Source organism: Dipteris shenzhenensis, chromosome 10 (assembly GCF_047967505.1).
Source record: "Dipteris shenzhenensis isolate YYH24624 ecotype China chromosome 10, Dip_SZ_1.0, whole genome shotgun sequence".
Classification (NCBI taxonomy): domain Eukaryota; kingdom Viridiplantae; phylum Streptophyta; class Polypodiopsida; order Gleicheniales; family Dipteridaceae; genus Dipteris; species Dipteris shenzhenensis.
The window spans coordinates 10,121,591-10,134,143 of NC_141605.1; the positions used below are offsets into that span (position 1 = coordinate 10,121,591).

General features: G+C 41.9%; 1 protein-coding gene and 1 long non-coding RNA gene across 3 annotated transcripts in view; one reads left to right on the forward strand and one right to left on the reverse strand.

The window, feature by feature from the left end:
• Positions 1-8,562, forward strand: part of LOC147897385 (uncharacterized) — a 61,102-nt gene extending 52,540 nt beyond the window's left edge. For both annotated transcript variants that reach the window (XM_087380920.1, XM_087380921.1), the window contains exons 4-5: positions 7,460-7,498; positions 7,627-8,562. In XM_087380920.1, coding sequence (XP_087237046.1) covers positions 7,460-7,498; positions 7,627-8,558 — 971 coding nt within the window. In that variant the 3' untranslated portion in view covers positions 8,559-8,562. The remainder of the gene's footprint in view (positions 1-7,459; positions 7,499-7,626) is intronic.
• Positions 8,563-11,087: 2,525 nt separating this feature from the next.
• Positions 11,088-12,208, reverse strand: LOC147897386 (uncharacterized). Its single transcript, XR_015541708.1, has 3 exons — positions 12,100-12,208; positions 11,154-11,935; positions 11,088-11,109 (listed from the first exon to the last, which is right to left on the reverse strand). It is a non-coding gene; the product is annotated as an uncharacterized LOC147897386 (long non-coding RNA).
• Between the last annotated feature and the right edge of the window lie 345 nt (positions 12,209-12,553).

Consider the following 12,553-nt stretch of genomic DNA (forward strand, 5'->3'; position numbering starts at 1 on the left):
ACAAGAAAGTGGGCAGGTAATGACATTTATAGAAATACCTGTCATCGAAACTTGGTTCGCTCCCTTGGCTTTGGTACCTGGACCCGCCTGGAGCTTCGGTCCCAGCGCTTGCTTTTGATTCTTGCGCTTTGGACACTTATTCTTAGTGTGGCCCTGCTCCTCGCAGTAGTAGCAACGTCCTTCCTTCTTAAGCTTCAAGGTACGAAGGAAACGGGCACGACCATTCTTCGCCTGAGTCAAGTGTTTCTTGGAGGCGTTGTCTATAGACTTTGTCTCCCCGGTACCAGTGGTAGACTGGAAGAACTTCCGTTTGTTCTTCCCACTCGTGTCGGAAACTGTAGTTGCCTTTGCACTGGCCATGGTATCATCATAAATATGCACGTAATTCATGGCCTCTTGCAACGTGGTACATTTGTTGTTCTTGATCTTGATGTGCAACTTGTACGAATCTGGCAAACCATCCACAAAGAAACCTAACAAGGTCACTGGATCCATCTTTGTGGCCCTGGTCTGCAGATCTCGAAACCTTTGAAGATAAACTTCAAACGTCAAGTTCAGTTTAGACATATCGAGGGCTTTAAGCTTGCCTACGATATCATAGTCGTCCTCCTTCTTCAGGAACTCCTTCCTGAAGACCCCTTCGAAATCTATCATGTTACAGGCTTTGGTTGGAGTTCCTTCCACCATAACAAAGCCTTTCTTGACATGAAGCTGGCTACAAGCTGTATTTTCTTGTCATCTGGGTACGGGTGGAACTCGAAGTGTACTTGCCACTTGTGCAACCAAGTGTCAACAACCTCCTTGGTCCAAGACTTCTGATATCTGGGAAAAGGATCTGGAGTTATGTTCGGACCTAACACTGAAGCCATGGCATCCACATGCGTGAGTGCCTGCACAGTGCTAGTCTAAAGTGTGAGAGTAGTCTGAATCCCTTGGAGTTGCTGTGTCAACCCCGTTTGATTCGCATTAACCTGCTCAAATTTTCCATCTAGAGCAGTGGTGAATTCACTGAAGGCTTTCTTCGTAATCAAAGTTTTGGACGATTTCTTCCTCCAGGTATGCCCTAATTTCGAAATTTGTGCTGCAAGTTTTTGTTTGGTTCATGGGTTATGGGAAGTGGTCACGATTTAGGGAAAAGGTAGGAAGAAGGTGAGTGATGATTTCGAAATTACTGAAGGGAAAAGTGAGAGAGGGTGTGAGGTGTAGTTAGGTGAGAGTGGAGATGAATGGAGGAGAGGTGTGAGAAGAGCTGATTGGTAGGCGAGGGGATTCTGTGTGCTGGTCAGGGCTGCGCAGAGGTAGGTGACGCAGGTAGGAGAGGCTGAGTGGTGCGCCATAGGATGGAGAGGGATTCGGCCAGGCAGGGAGGTGCGCCATAGGCTGGAGCAGGGTGCGGCCAGACTGTTGGAGGAGCTGTTTTTTTGAAAAAAGCACCACCCTCCAAGTTGGGAGGGTGGGGCGAGAAAAAGCATCAACCCATCAGAAGTTCCTACCTCAGGAGTTGGCTTTGATACCAACTGACACGTCCCAGCACTCCTAAAACCTCTGATCTGCAAATAAACACAAGAACACACACACAACGTGAGAAACTGAGCAGGCTGCTCACCACCCAACCATTACATCTACGGGATGTGATCCCGAATCAGGAGATGTCCCCTCCGAGCCACAAGCTATTGGCACGAACTCCCAACCAGATCCAAACCAGCTTGGTGTCCCATATCACCAGGTGGCGCTGTGAAGCCTGGGATCTGCTACTGGGCCTTGGGCTACGCTAAGATGCAGGCGCGCGTCCGCGACTCAATCCAGGATCAGACTTATCAGACTTAGAATCTGGGAACGAAACTTGCTCCCATCGGCTCTCTCAGAATTGAACCCCTGGGCCCCTTATATAGACTCGGGCCCCAAGCGCCAAAAATAGCGAAGACCTCTAACTGGTTCATACCCTTGCCACTCAACCCGAGAATCAAGCCTGCCTAGCTCTAAGCCTCCCCAGGCTACCTGAGCTAGTCTTGTGTACCCAGTACACGTCAAATACTAATCCGTGCACATGACAAAATGGCTGCCCTAAGAACACCTGATTACTCTGCTTCCAAATGGTCCATAGTGCTCAGGTGGAGTGCAGATATGAGGTGCCAATCTTGAAGTCTATGAGATCCATCAGATGGAGGAATTGGGAGAAGGGGCTGCAATAAATCACTTATTTTCCTCCATATGAATCGATGATGCATACCAAGAGGAAAACGACGATAGGCATCCGGAAAGGATAATATATTCCTCTGAACATCCACTGCATCATCAATGTAATGAATCCCAAGCTTCATCAGATTGTATGCCCGAACTGGCTCTTGTAAAGCAAGAGGCATATCAAAGACTGAGCTCTAGTGTATGCTTTCTTGACGAAGAGAGTTGGGCTGAGCTGAATTGGCAAGAGACCATTTAACTTTAGAAAGCACTCGCTTCCAATCCTATACTAAAGAAGATGCGAAAGGACAACCCGGAAATAACGCCTTGAAATTTACCAATGACCACCTCGCAATGATCCATATTCCAATTCCCATAAGTATGTGTCCTCATGTTCTTAATTATCTTATAAATGACTGGCATGAGCGTGATTGGCCTCCAATCACTAAATAAATCACATAGCTGCTGCTTTGGAATCAGCTTGAGAAGACCCTTTTTCCATGACACAGGCATCTGTTGATTTTGCTATGCTGTATTTACCATTTGTAGTAAGGTGAATTTAAGAAGATCCCAGAATGCAAGAAAGAATTCAATAGTGAGACCATCCCATCCTGGAGATTTCCATCTGCCACAGGATCTGAGTGCATCAGACAATTCCCTTTCAATGAAGGGATGTTCAAGTTTTAATGCCTGAGCATCAGACAGAATTGGATGAACGTGCTGCAAAAGAAGTTGAAGTGCAAACACGACCCGAGGAGAAAGAGTATCCACATGTCCAAAATGAGTGGAGAAGTGTTGCACACATAAATCAGCAAGCTCTGAACGAGATGGTGACCAAGAACCATCAGGCATCCGGATCGGACAGATATTGGCAGCGTGTCTTTTGTAGTGTAAACTCTTAAAAAATTGCTTGGAAGAGCAGCCTTTATCCAAAAAATCCCGTTGTCTGGATTGGGTTTCCTATTTAGCAAGCTTTCTGCAATCATTGGATTGAAGAGAGAATTGAGCCTGACATAATAGCATGCTTTCCTCTGAAGACAAAGGGCGAAGATGAGCAAGCTCAGTCAAACTCTGACAAGTAAATTTGGCATGTGCTACAGTCTCCCTTGTGGCTTGCATATAGGATTTGCCATAATCCCAAATAATTGCTTGCATCCGAGCAACAAAAGCCTGCGAAGCATAATCCAAACCAATGTGTATCTGATGAGAGAGAGGCTGAATAGCATCAAAGACCGAGGCTTTAAAGTCAGCATGCTCCAGATAACTATTATTAATCAACAAAAGCCTTCGGTAAGGCAATCTGTCAGTGGGAAATTCATGTAAGGAAAGCCTCAACCAAAGAGGAGCATGATCCGAATGTGTGATCAATAGAAATTTGACAAGTAAAGGCATCACAATGCTGTGGATCAACTTGATACCATCTATCCAACCGTGCCTGATAAGAAAAATCAGACCATGCCTGTGTTTTAGAAGCCAACATATGAGTGTGGCCTGAGGTGTTGTCACCTGATTGAGGGGCATTATTAAGGTCACCACAAATGAAGGCATGTTGTCGCCATGGATAGCTATGCATGGCAGCCCAGATCAAAGCTCTATCACGAGAAGATTGGGGGGCATAAACCGATGCAAATTCAAAAATTTTTCCTTGAACAAGGCATTGAACAATAATCCATCTACCATGGTGATCATTGAGAGCCACAACAGGTTGAAGGTTGTGCTTTACCAAAAAAGACACACCAGAAAAGGAGTGCTCTCCAGCATAGAAGATATCATAACCAGCAAAATGGCCTATCGGACCAGCATACATATGCTGATTATGCTCTTGCAAAGCAACTATATCAGGCTGCAATTGCCTGATATACATCCAGACCAGTTTCCATTTGCGACCATCACACATTCCTTGTACATTGAGAGTAACACACTTCAGATGATCAAGCATATTTACAGTTATGGGACAGGTATGTACAGCACCTAACGGGCTCTCTACGTCTGCATTTCCACCTCAATGTCCGGGCCTCTGTCCTGGGATGAAGCATCAGCCTGAGGAGAGGACAAAAGTGCAGTACTTCTTCTTCAGGAAACAAGGTCCGATTTGCAGTCACAGCAGCCCAGGTCAAGCTAATACCAGAGTTTTCAGCAGGTGTTTTTCCATGAGAGGATGCACCACTCCAAGTCCAAGAAGGCAAAGGTCGCCTGGGGGAGATCACTTTGCGAGAAGCTTGCCATCCATCAGGCAAAAAATTTTCCTCATTTTCCTGAGGTGGAGAGGACAAAGGCACAGGAAAAGAAGGGGGGGCTTTGCCTTTGTCTTGAAAAGAGAAAAACTGTATGACCCCTTTGTTTTTTACCACAGAAGAGGCATTTGCATTTTATTCAAAGGATGAACCATTTTAGCTTGCATTGGCATCCGTGGAGCTCGGGAAGGGCATTGTGAAGCCATATTCCCAAATTGCTTGCATTCAAAGCAAGCACTTGCAAACAGCCCCCACTTGATCCTGTAAAAGGCACTCCCCATGGAAACATTATTCATAGTAACCGAATATGATCTGTATCCCACAAAATGCAGAAGCGATTCGAATTTCCATTGGGTTGCGGTAGGCATACCACCTTACCGAGGGAAGCTGTAATTTTAGGTAGAAGAGAAGACAAGCATTGAGGAAAATCCACAACTTGTACCCAAACAGGGCAACGGTGCCGAATCAATGCCTGATAATCTCGGGTGGGGGACCAGGGCAGGACATGGACCATCTGTTGGTCATAGAAGAGAGGAGAGTGCTCCAGCAAGAGTTGACGGTGCTCCTCATCAGCCATGATGATCTCAAAAAAGCCCCTTGTTGCATAATGAACTTTTTTGACATAAGAACCACCCAGGGTTCGAGTCAACCAATTCCCAACATCTGCTGCAGTAGGCATCCGTCCTGGGAAGAAAAGTATAATGGCATGCTTTGCATACTCCTTCATTGGATCAAAGATATCATCCACTTCCACCATAATGCCAGTGGTGGGAAGTGGATCTTTCCAACCTTTGCGGGTGTCTTCAAACCCTTCATGCATAACCTCATAAACAAGCTGAGCCTCAGCAGAGTCATGAAGGGAATCATCTGAATCATCACCTGTTTTTGTTTCTTGTTGGAAACTGACTTGTCTTTGTGAAAGGTTTTCTCATAGGAATAATCCGCCATTCGAGTCAAGGAAAAGGCTTGGAAGCAGCAAAGCTTTACAAGGAGGAAAGCACAGTAGGTACATACAGTGGTGATAGACAGGTTGATAATTATTTTGTCCTTACATTTCTCCTTCTCTTCCGAATGGAGCTTTAACTTTACATCCGTTTTCATAGTGCTTGATGCTTGCAGGAGAATTAGGAAAAATTCAGTCCGATAATGATCTTACATGCTGTAATGGCTCCCATCTATGATATTGATGCTTTCGTTTTGTATTTAAGGAGGATACACACAGAGTATTCATCAGGGGGTTTACGTTGCAGGCATGTTGCTTGCATGGTTATGCTTGTGGATAGAGACTAGCTTTGATTGAGTATAAATTGGATGATTAAGGATTTAAGTGACATTGTGAATTGCAAAGTCTACAAACTTTGGATGACTATTGTGTCCCTCCGTTGGATGATTACTGTCATGACTTGGAAGTGGTAGCATGCTGTTTGGTCTGGAATTCCAAGTCAATGTTTAAAGTGATCTTTAGATCATGCAAAGCTAAGGCAGACCAAATATCAATTTGAGCTTGTAGTGCATAGAAAAGATATTTTGATGGACGGGTACAGAAGAGGATTTTGATAAAATAAACAGGGAATGATGGAAAAGAGGTGCCCCCGGTGTTAGAAGCACGGACTTAGGGAAGTACCGCATTATTACAAACACTTTCCAATTACATAAAAAGTCGGGCATTATAGAATTCTAACGCACACAATTAGAGAATTTAAAGCCACATTGCAGTGTGCTAAGGCAGGCAATTAGAGAATTTGGAGGCACATTGCATTGCACAAAATTTAGAATCTTGAAAAGCTTGTTGCACAAATAAACAGTCTAGAACTAAGAAAAACTACATATTGCACATTGCAATTGCACAAACATAGAAGAGATTGCAGTTTTAAATGTGTCCCAACATCTAAGTAGCCAAGGTGGACTATAAGTGACTATTCTCTTAGAGCCTTCAGAAATGATGTAGAGATAAGTAATGGGAGAAAAATTGCAATGTCCAGGGTCCACATCACAACTGTCTGTTTATTTGTAATTTGCTACTGAGGACGAGAGTGAAACATAAATCAGAGTTTAGGTCTGTTCTGCCAAGAGACTTTGCCATGAGATCGCTTTACCAAGAGACTTGAATTCATTCATATGCATAGATTTGTGGGTGGAGGCAAGCTTTACCTTCTCCTTGTGGTGCAGTTTCTAAGTGCCTTGGACTCATTACTGATAAGAATAGGCACTGTATTTGCGAACAGTCTAAAACCACCTTTGCTCTTTAAGTTGTCTAAAAGAGGTTGGCTCTAAGCTCTTTATTCATTCTCTGAAGAATGATCATGAGATAGAGAATTAGGGTGGTGCTGGCCTTTGACATGCACCCATCATTGGATTATCATGCCTAGTATGACGACCATTGTCAAAAGTGCACATTGTTTCCTAACAAGACTGATCCACACTCTACTATAGGAATTTCCTCCAAGTTTGCATAAAGCCAAGGTATAGCAGCTACCTTATGAGAGTGGCTATTCGATGGTTCATTTTGTTGGTGTGGTGATATCATGGCAATGATCGCTTGGTATGCCTTGTCATGCTCACAGTGTTTTTAGTATGACAGCATGATACGGCATATGCAAATGATGTGGCAGACATATTCCTCACAAGAGAAACAGATGCAGACAATGAGCTTCCAGTATAGTGATTTCCTTATCCTTATGTCTGAGTTTTGTGCAATTATACAGTCAGAGGTGTTAGCAACTACACAGTCGGGGGTGTTGGTTAGAATCTTATGGGGCTTTTCCCTCATAAGTGTGGTACAGTCTACTCACCTCTTGTTTGAAAGCTACATCTCTGCACTCCTGTATTTGGGCTTTGATATGTGGCCTATCCATGTCGTGTGGCTGCTTAGGCAGATTGCTTGATTCTAATGTATATCTTAACTTAATGGGCTCATTTCAACTTGGTGCCTGCAAGATGAAATATCTTTCTGTTAATTAGTCGTACAGGGATGTGAGCTTGATTTCTGATCTCTTCTTTTTCTTTTCTGTTTGTTGGGGTGGGGCGTTTCATGTCATTTGCAGGTGGTACAATTATATTCCAGAATTCTCAGGTCTCTCAAGGTGACAAATCATGCTGTTGAGCTTCTGGCATTTGTGATCATATCTCCCATTGTCTGACTAAATAGAGTGGGGTTTTGTCTTTTTAGTTGTGCATCCTCAGATATGACATAATAATACTGTTTGTTCAGGTGAAGCTCCAGAATCTGGCCAGGGAGCTACAACTACAAGATCTGAACAATCAGATGGGGCTTTCGGATTGGCTCCTGATCACCCCGCAAATCAGCCAAAAGAGGCACTTTTGTTTTCCATCTATCAAGTTTTTATGCAAGCTGGAAAGGCAGGGCTCACGGCTAGAGAAGCTGTTTCAAGGATTTTGGAACAAGGACTTCCTGGACTGCATGAAGGTGGTGTTGTTCCCAGAGTGGAGGTTTTGAAAATAATCTCTAGCTCCCCATATTTTATGCCCCTTGAGGAGTCCAAATATATTCTCTGCAGTGCATTAGTTGGAGAAGAAAATCATTCTCCTTTTAGGGAACATGGTGAGCAGAGTACTCAACAAAATGGGCACGAAAAGGTAACTGAAAACTTAGATTTTGTGAAGGGAGATAAACAGTGCGGCATCTCTCAATTTTGGGCTACCTGTGCTGCTATTCGCAGAGCAAGAACAGGTAAGACACGGCGAAATCCCTTGCTAGGCTCCTGTATTTTGAATTCCATTCCTAAGCAAGATATAGGTGAAGCCATTGGACTGTCTCGAAAGAAGCGCCTGAAATCTATGAAGCAAGAGATCGCAGGGCTTGGGAACCCTTGCAATAGATCTGATGGGAAAGGTTGGCATTGTCCACTTAGGGCAAAGGTAGGATATTTGTTGTGTGATCATCACCTTGATAGACTTCGAGTGAAATCACACCCGAAACCAAAAATGTTTTTTATGAATAAAGCAGGAAATGAGCAAAGAAAGCCGATTTTTGGTGCTTCTTGGATGGCAAAGAAAGTTGTGGAGAGGAGCCACATTGGCAAGCACTCGCATGTGCCCTGTGAGAGGGATACACAGAGCAAGGTGCATTTTCGTCCTTGTGACGGTTCACCAAAAGATTTGTTCCAGTCTGACAGAGCTTGATTACTATGGCAATTGATCATTTTCTTTCAATTTTGTGTAGCAATTTTTGTGGTCAGTTTTCAAAGCTGTTCTTAAATCTTAATGCATTTGGCAGGTTCTCACATAGGCTACATTGAAAACTAAAGGGTTTGAGTTTAATAAGAGAGGGGAGGGTAACTAACCTTTTTTTTGGGCTTCCTTTGATGTAACGAGGGTCACCTTTAATATAGAAGTAAATATTGTGGATGCAGTGAAAGCATGCTTGTTTGCAGTGCAAACACCTGCCTATTATTGAAGAAGATTAGTTGATATAAACTACTATATTATTAGCTATTTCAAAATCATTTAGATTATTTTTCCCATTGTGCTCAGCTAAAGTGATTCCGTTCTTTGTGTGTGTGTGTGTGTGTGTGTGTGTTTGTGGACATGGCATAGTGCGAGCATTCTTGAATTGGACACAATTGCACAGTTAAAAAAATAGTGTGAGAATACGTGAGGTTAAAACAATTTAAAGAAACTTCAATGCTGGTCCAATATAGCCAGACCTGTAATCAAAGGCTAATTTGAACTAGCTAGGCTTCTATGTGCAAAAGGCTAATTGAACTAGCTAGGCTTCTATGCTGGCACACAAACTTTTCGTATAGGGCAATTGCTAGCTGTTTGGTGAGAATATGCACTCATTATTGCCGCAATTAATGTGCCTTTTCATCGGAAAGTTGAGAGGTGTGAAACTAGTTGCATGCACTTTTTAGACTGTGCTTCTTTATATTTTTTCTGTATTCTTCACTTTGTTAATGTATTGAGTGGAATCAAACCTATATGAAAGAATGTTTTAAAAAAGGCTTCATTGGTACCTTGTTTACTACATGGAGGGGCATAACATGTCATCACAATATGTTGAAGAACTTTAGGTAAAGAGCTTTGAAGAGAAAGGTGGGAAACAAATGCACTTTTGATTTGACTTGTTGGCCTTCTTTCACCAAAGCACTCTCTATCTTATGTCTTGTAGAAACCATATAACAACATATACAAGTGATGGTGTTCCGATTGCAAGTCTCATAAAAAGCCTTAAATACAACCCAACTTCGTGACATCATTTCAAAGCTTATTGGTTGAATTTATTTGAAGTCTTGGGGTAACTAGAGGATCACAAAGGAACACGGGGGAGAATTGGTAGTTTATGTAACGAGAAGTGTATGACTTGAAAAGTTAGAGCAAGACCTACCAACTTCGTGCCATATAGGAAAAAATTTTGTAGTCATAATTTGCATTATAATTTCACAACAGGTGTAGTTCTTCTCAAGAACTACACTTAAGATCATTGATGTGGGACTTCTTTACTTCTATCATTAATGTGTGAAATCATTTCATTCATCACTCATCACTAGTCACTCATCAATGCCGTGAATTATTCTTGAAGTTGGTCAATGTAACCTATTCTAACCTATCTTTAGTTAGCCGATAAAACATAGTAACAAATCAGCATAGAGGATAGAAGATGGAAAAATATTAAAATCTTATAATAAACAGCGAGGTTGAATGAAGTTTGTCAAAGGAACCGATCTTTAGTTAGCCATTAAAAAATAGTAACAAATAAGCATAGAGAATAAAAGATGTGAAAAAATATTAAAAATTTGCAATTAGTGTTGAGGTTGAATGAGAAAGCAATTAACTTCGTTAGATGTACAAAAGAAAAAGAAAAATAGGGAATAATACTTCGTTAAGTGTACAAAAAAGAAGAAGAAAAATAGGAAATAATATAACGACTAGAAGAGTACAATTGTGGATTTGGACCTCGGTGGGGTCAGTAGGGGAGTTTTATCTCATGGAAAGATTTATTTTCCTTGTACAATGATCACTTGAGTAGAGAAAAAATAACACAATTTTCTTTATGAACTTTGTTTCAAAATAAGATGGTTGTATTTTAGTCCAATGTTTAAGGAGTAGATATACTTCAAAAATGCAAAATGTGGAATAAGAAATATGGTCATAGGATTTGTGAGTGAACATATTTCATGTAAAGCAAAATGAAATGCATATTGGTGGAACAAGCAATGCAACTTTGTTTTGCAACAACGGCATTAAAAAAGTTTGCTAAAATTGGCAAACCAATGTTATTCAAATTCAACACATTAAGGTTAGAAAGATAATAGCTAAAAAGGAAATATCATCAAGACCTTCTGCATAAATAGTAGACAAGGAAAGTTGACGAAGGAAGTAAATACTGTTGGATTGTATAAGTATTAGTAGAGACGAGAATCAATAATGGAGGCACCTACAGAGCTCATGAAAAGTGTATTGTGCTGTCTTAGTAATAATTTACTTTATTTCATTTGTTCAAAGCCAAAGTTTTATCATGGCAATGGACTGATGATGCTTGAACATGGTTACAGATGACCGATGAATTCTAGAGATCATGGTAAGTGTTGGCACACACTTATTGATCCTGTTTGGACTTCAGAGGAGAAACACGAATTGAACAGAAAACTTCACTCAAAGGCTGTGATTATGACGGTGGAAAAAACTCAAGTGTAAGGAATAATAGACTGCTTTTATGACTGGCATTCTTAGCCTTACATTCTCCTTTGTTCTGCTCTTATGAGTGGCATTCTTAGCCTTACATTCAGTATTCTCTCTCGATGTTACAAGTCTTGTTCAGTTAAAATATGGTTCCAACACACAGATTGCACTGGTCTAGGACTGCCCAGAACATCGCTTCATAGCTTCCCAAATTAACATGGTCCTGCTTTTACTCAGAATGAGAGTCAATTAGAAATGGTTCAAACATGGTGGCTATTCTAGATCAAGCCTTGGCTATCCAGTCCACACTTTTGGCACAGCCGGTGGAACGAATGTCACTTGTGAGCTCGAACCCTCTCCTAGGTAACTAAGACCAGTGCGAGTCTGTTGAAATGGCAGACAGTGGAAATAAGAATCCGAGTACAAGCCATTATACGAACAATAAAAATGAAAGAAATTCTGGAGAGGGTGAGCAATGGGCGAGAGTCGCCTCCTATCCCTTTGCAAAAGAATCTGGTAGTCATTTGATCATAGACTCCTCCGTAAACCGGCATGATGGATAAGACTGGGGAGGATCAATCGTCTCAAGCCCACCACCGGTGCCTTCGCCAGACCCCCCAACTAACAGGATACGCCGGTAATATTACACCACTCCGCGTACTCCTGTGTGAAACCAAATGGTTGCTGGTTCTTTGCCAACCACGTATTCTGCCCAGAGTTGGCACGTATTCTGCCTCTGGGCAGCAGGTCCAGATACTTGTAAAATGCCGTAGACAACCGGCACTGAACGTCGCCACAGCTTGGACCTTTCAAAATCACTCAGGAAATAGGCACACCAGATGCATCTCTGGCGTCCAATTCCTTGACAGGTTGGTCGGCTGTAAAAACAGGAAAAGGAAAATCCAACCGCATCCAAGCACACTCAATCAGATATAAATGAGAAATCCAAAAATCTGGATTCATTCAGGAGGAATTATTGCAGCGAAAGTGCCGGAATCCAGAAGTTTCATTCCGAATACTGCTATGACATAAACACCACAACCTCAAGTTCAGAAATCATCTACGTTGATTGCTCGATGGTGGATTCATAATTGGCGCGATCAGAGCCACATTGGATCGTTGGCAATCTTTAGCGTTCACAGATTTATTTATCGATCTTTCTTTGCTATCTATTATTAGTTCGCTTTGGTGCGGCACATGTGATTTTATTTGTATTTGTAAATCCAATTACGTAATTGTTATTTGGTAATGCATAAAAACTCACAATGCTAGATTTCAAGAGTTTGTCCACATCTTTTAGACCAAGCGCCTCATACGTATGTACCGGTCCCGAGTTCAAGCCCTAGTGGGCATCGTTGGCACTTTCAATTTCTGTACAACGCAAACCAAAATAAATTAAAACAAGGTGAATTATAGATTCAATTCAAGAGGCCTGCCTAATGAGGTTTTATGTAAGTGGTGAATTTTGGCAACTGTAGACATATGCATTTGAGTTC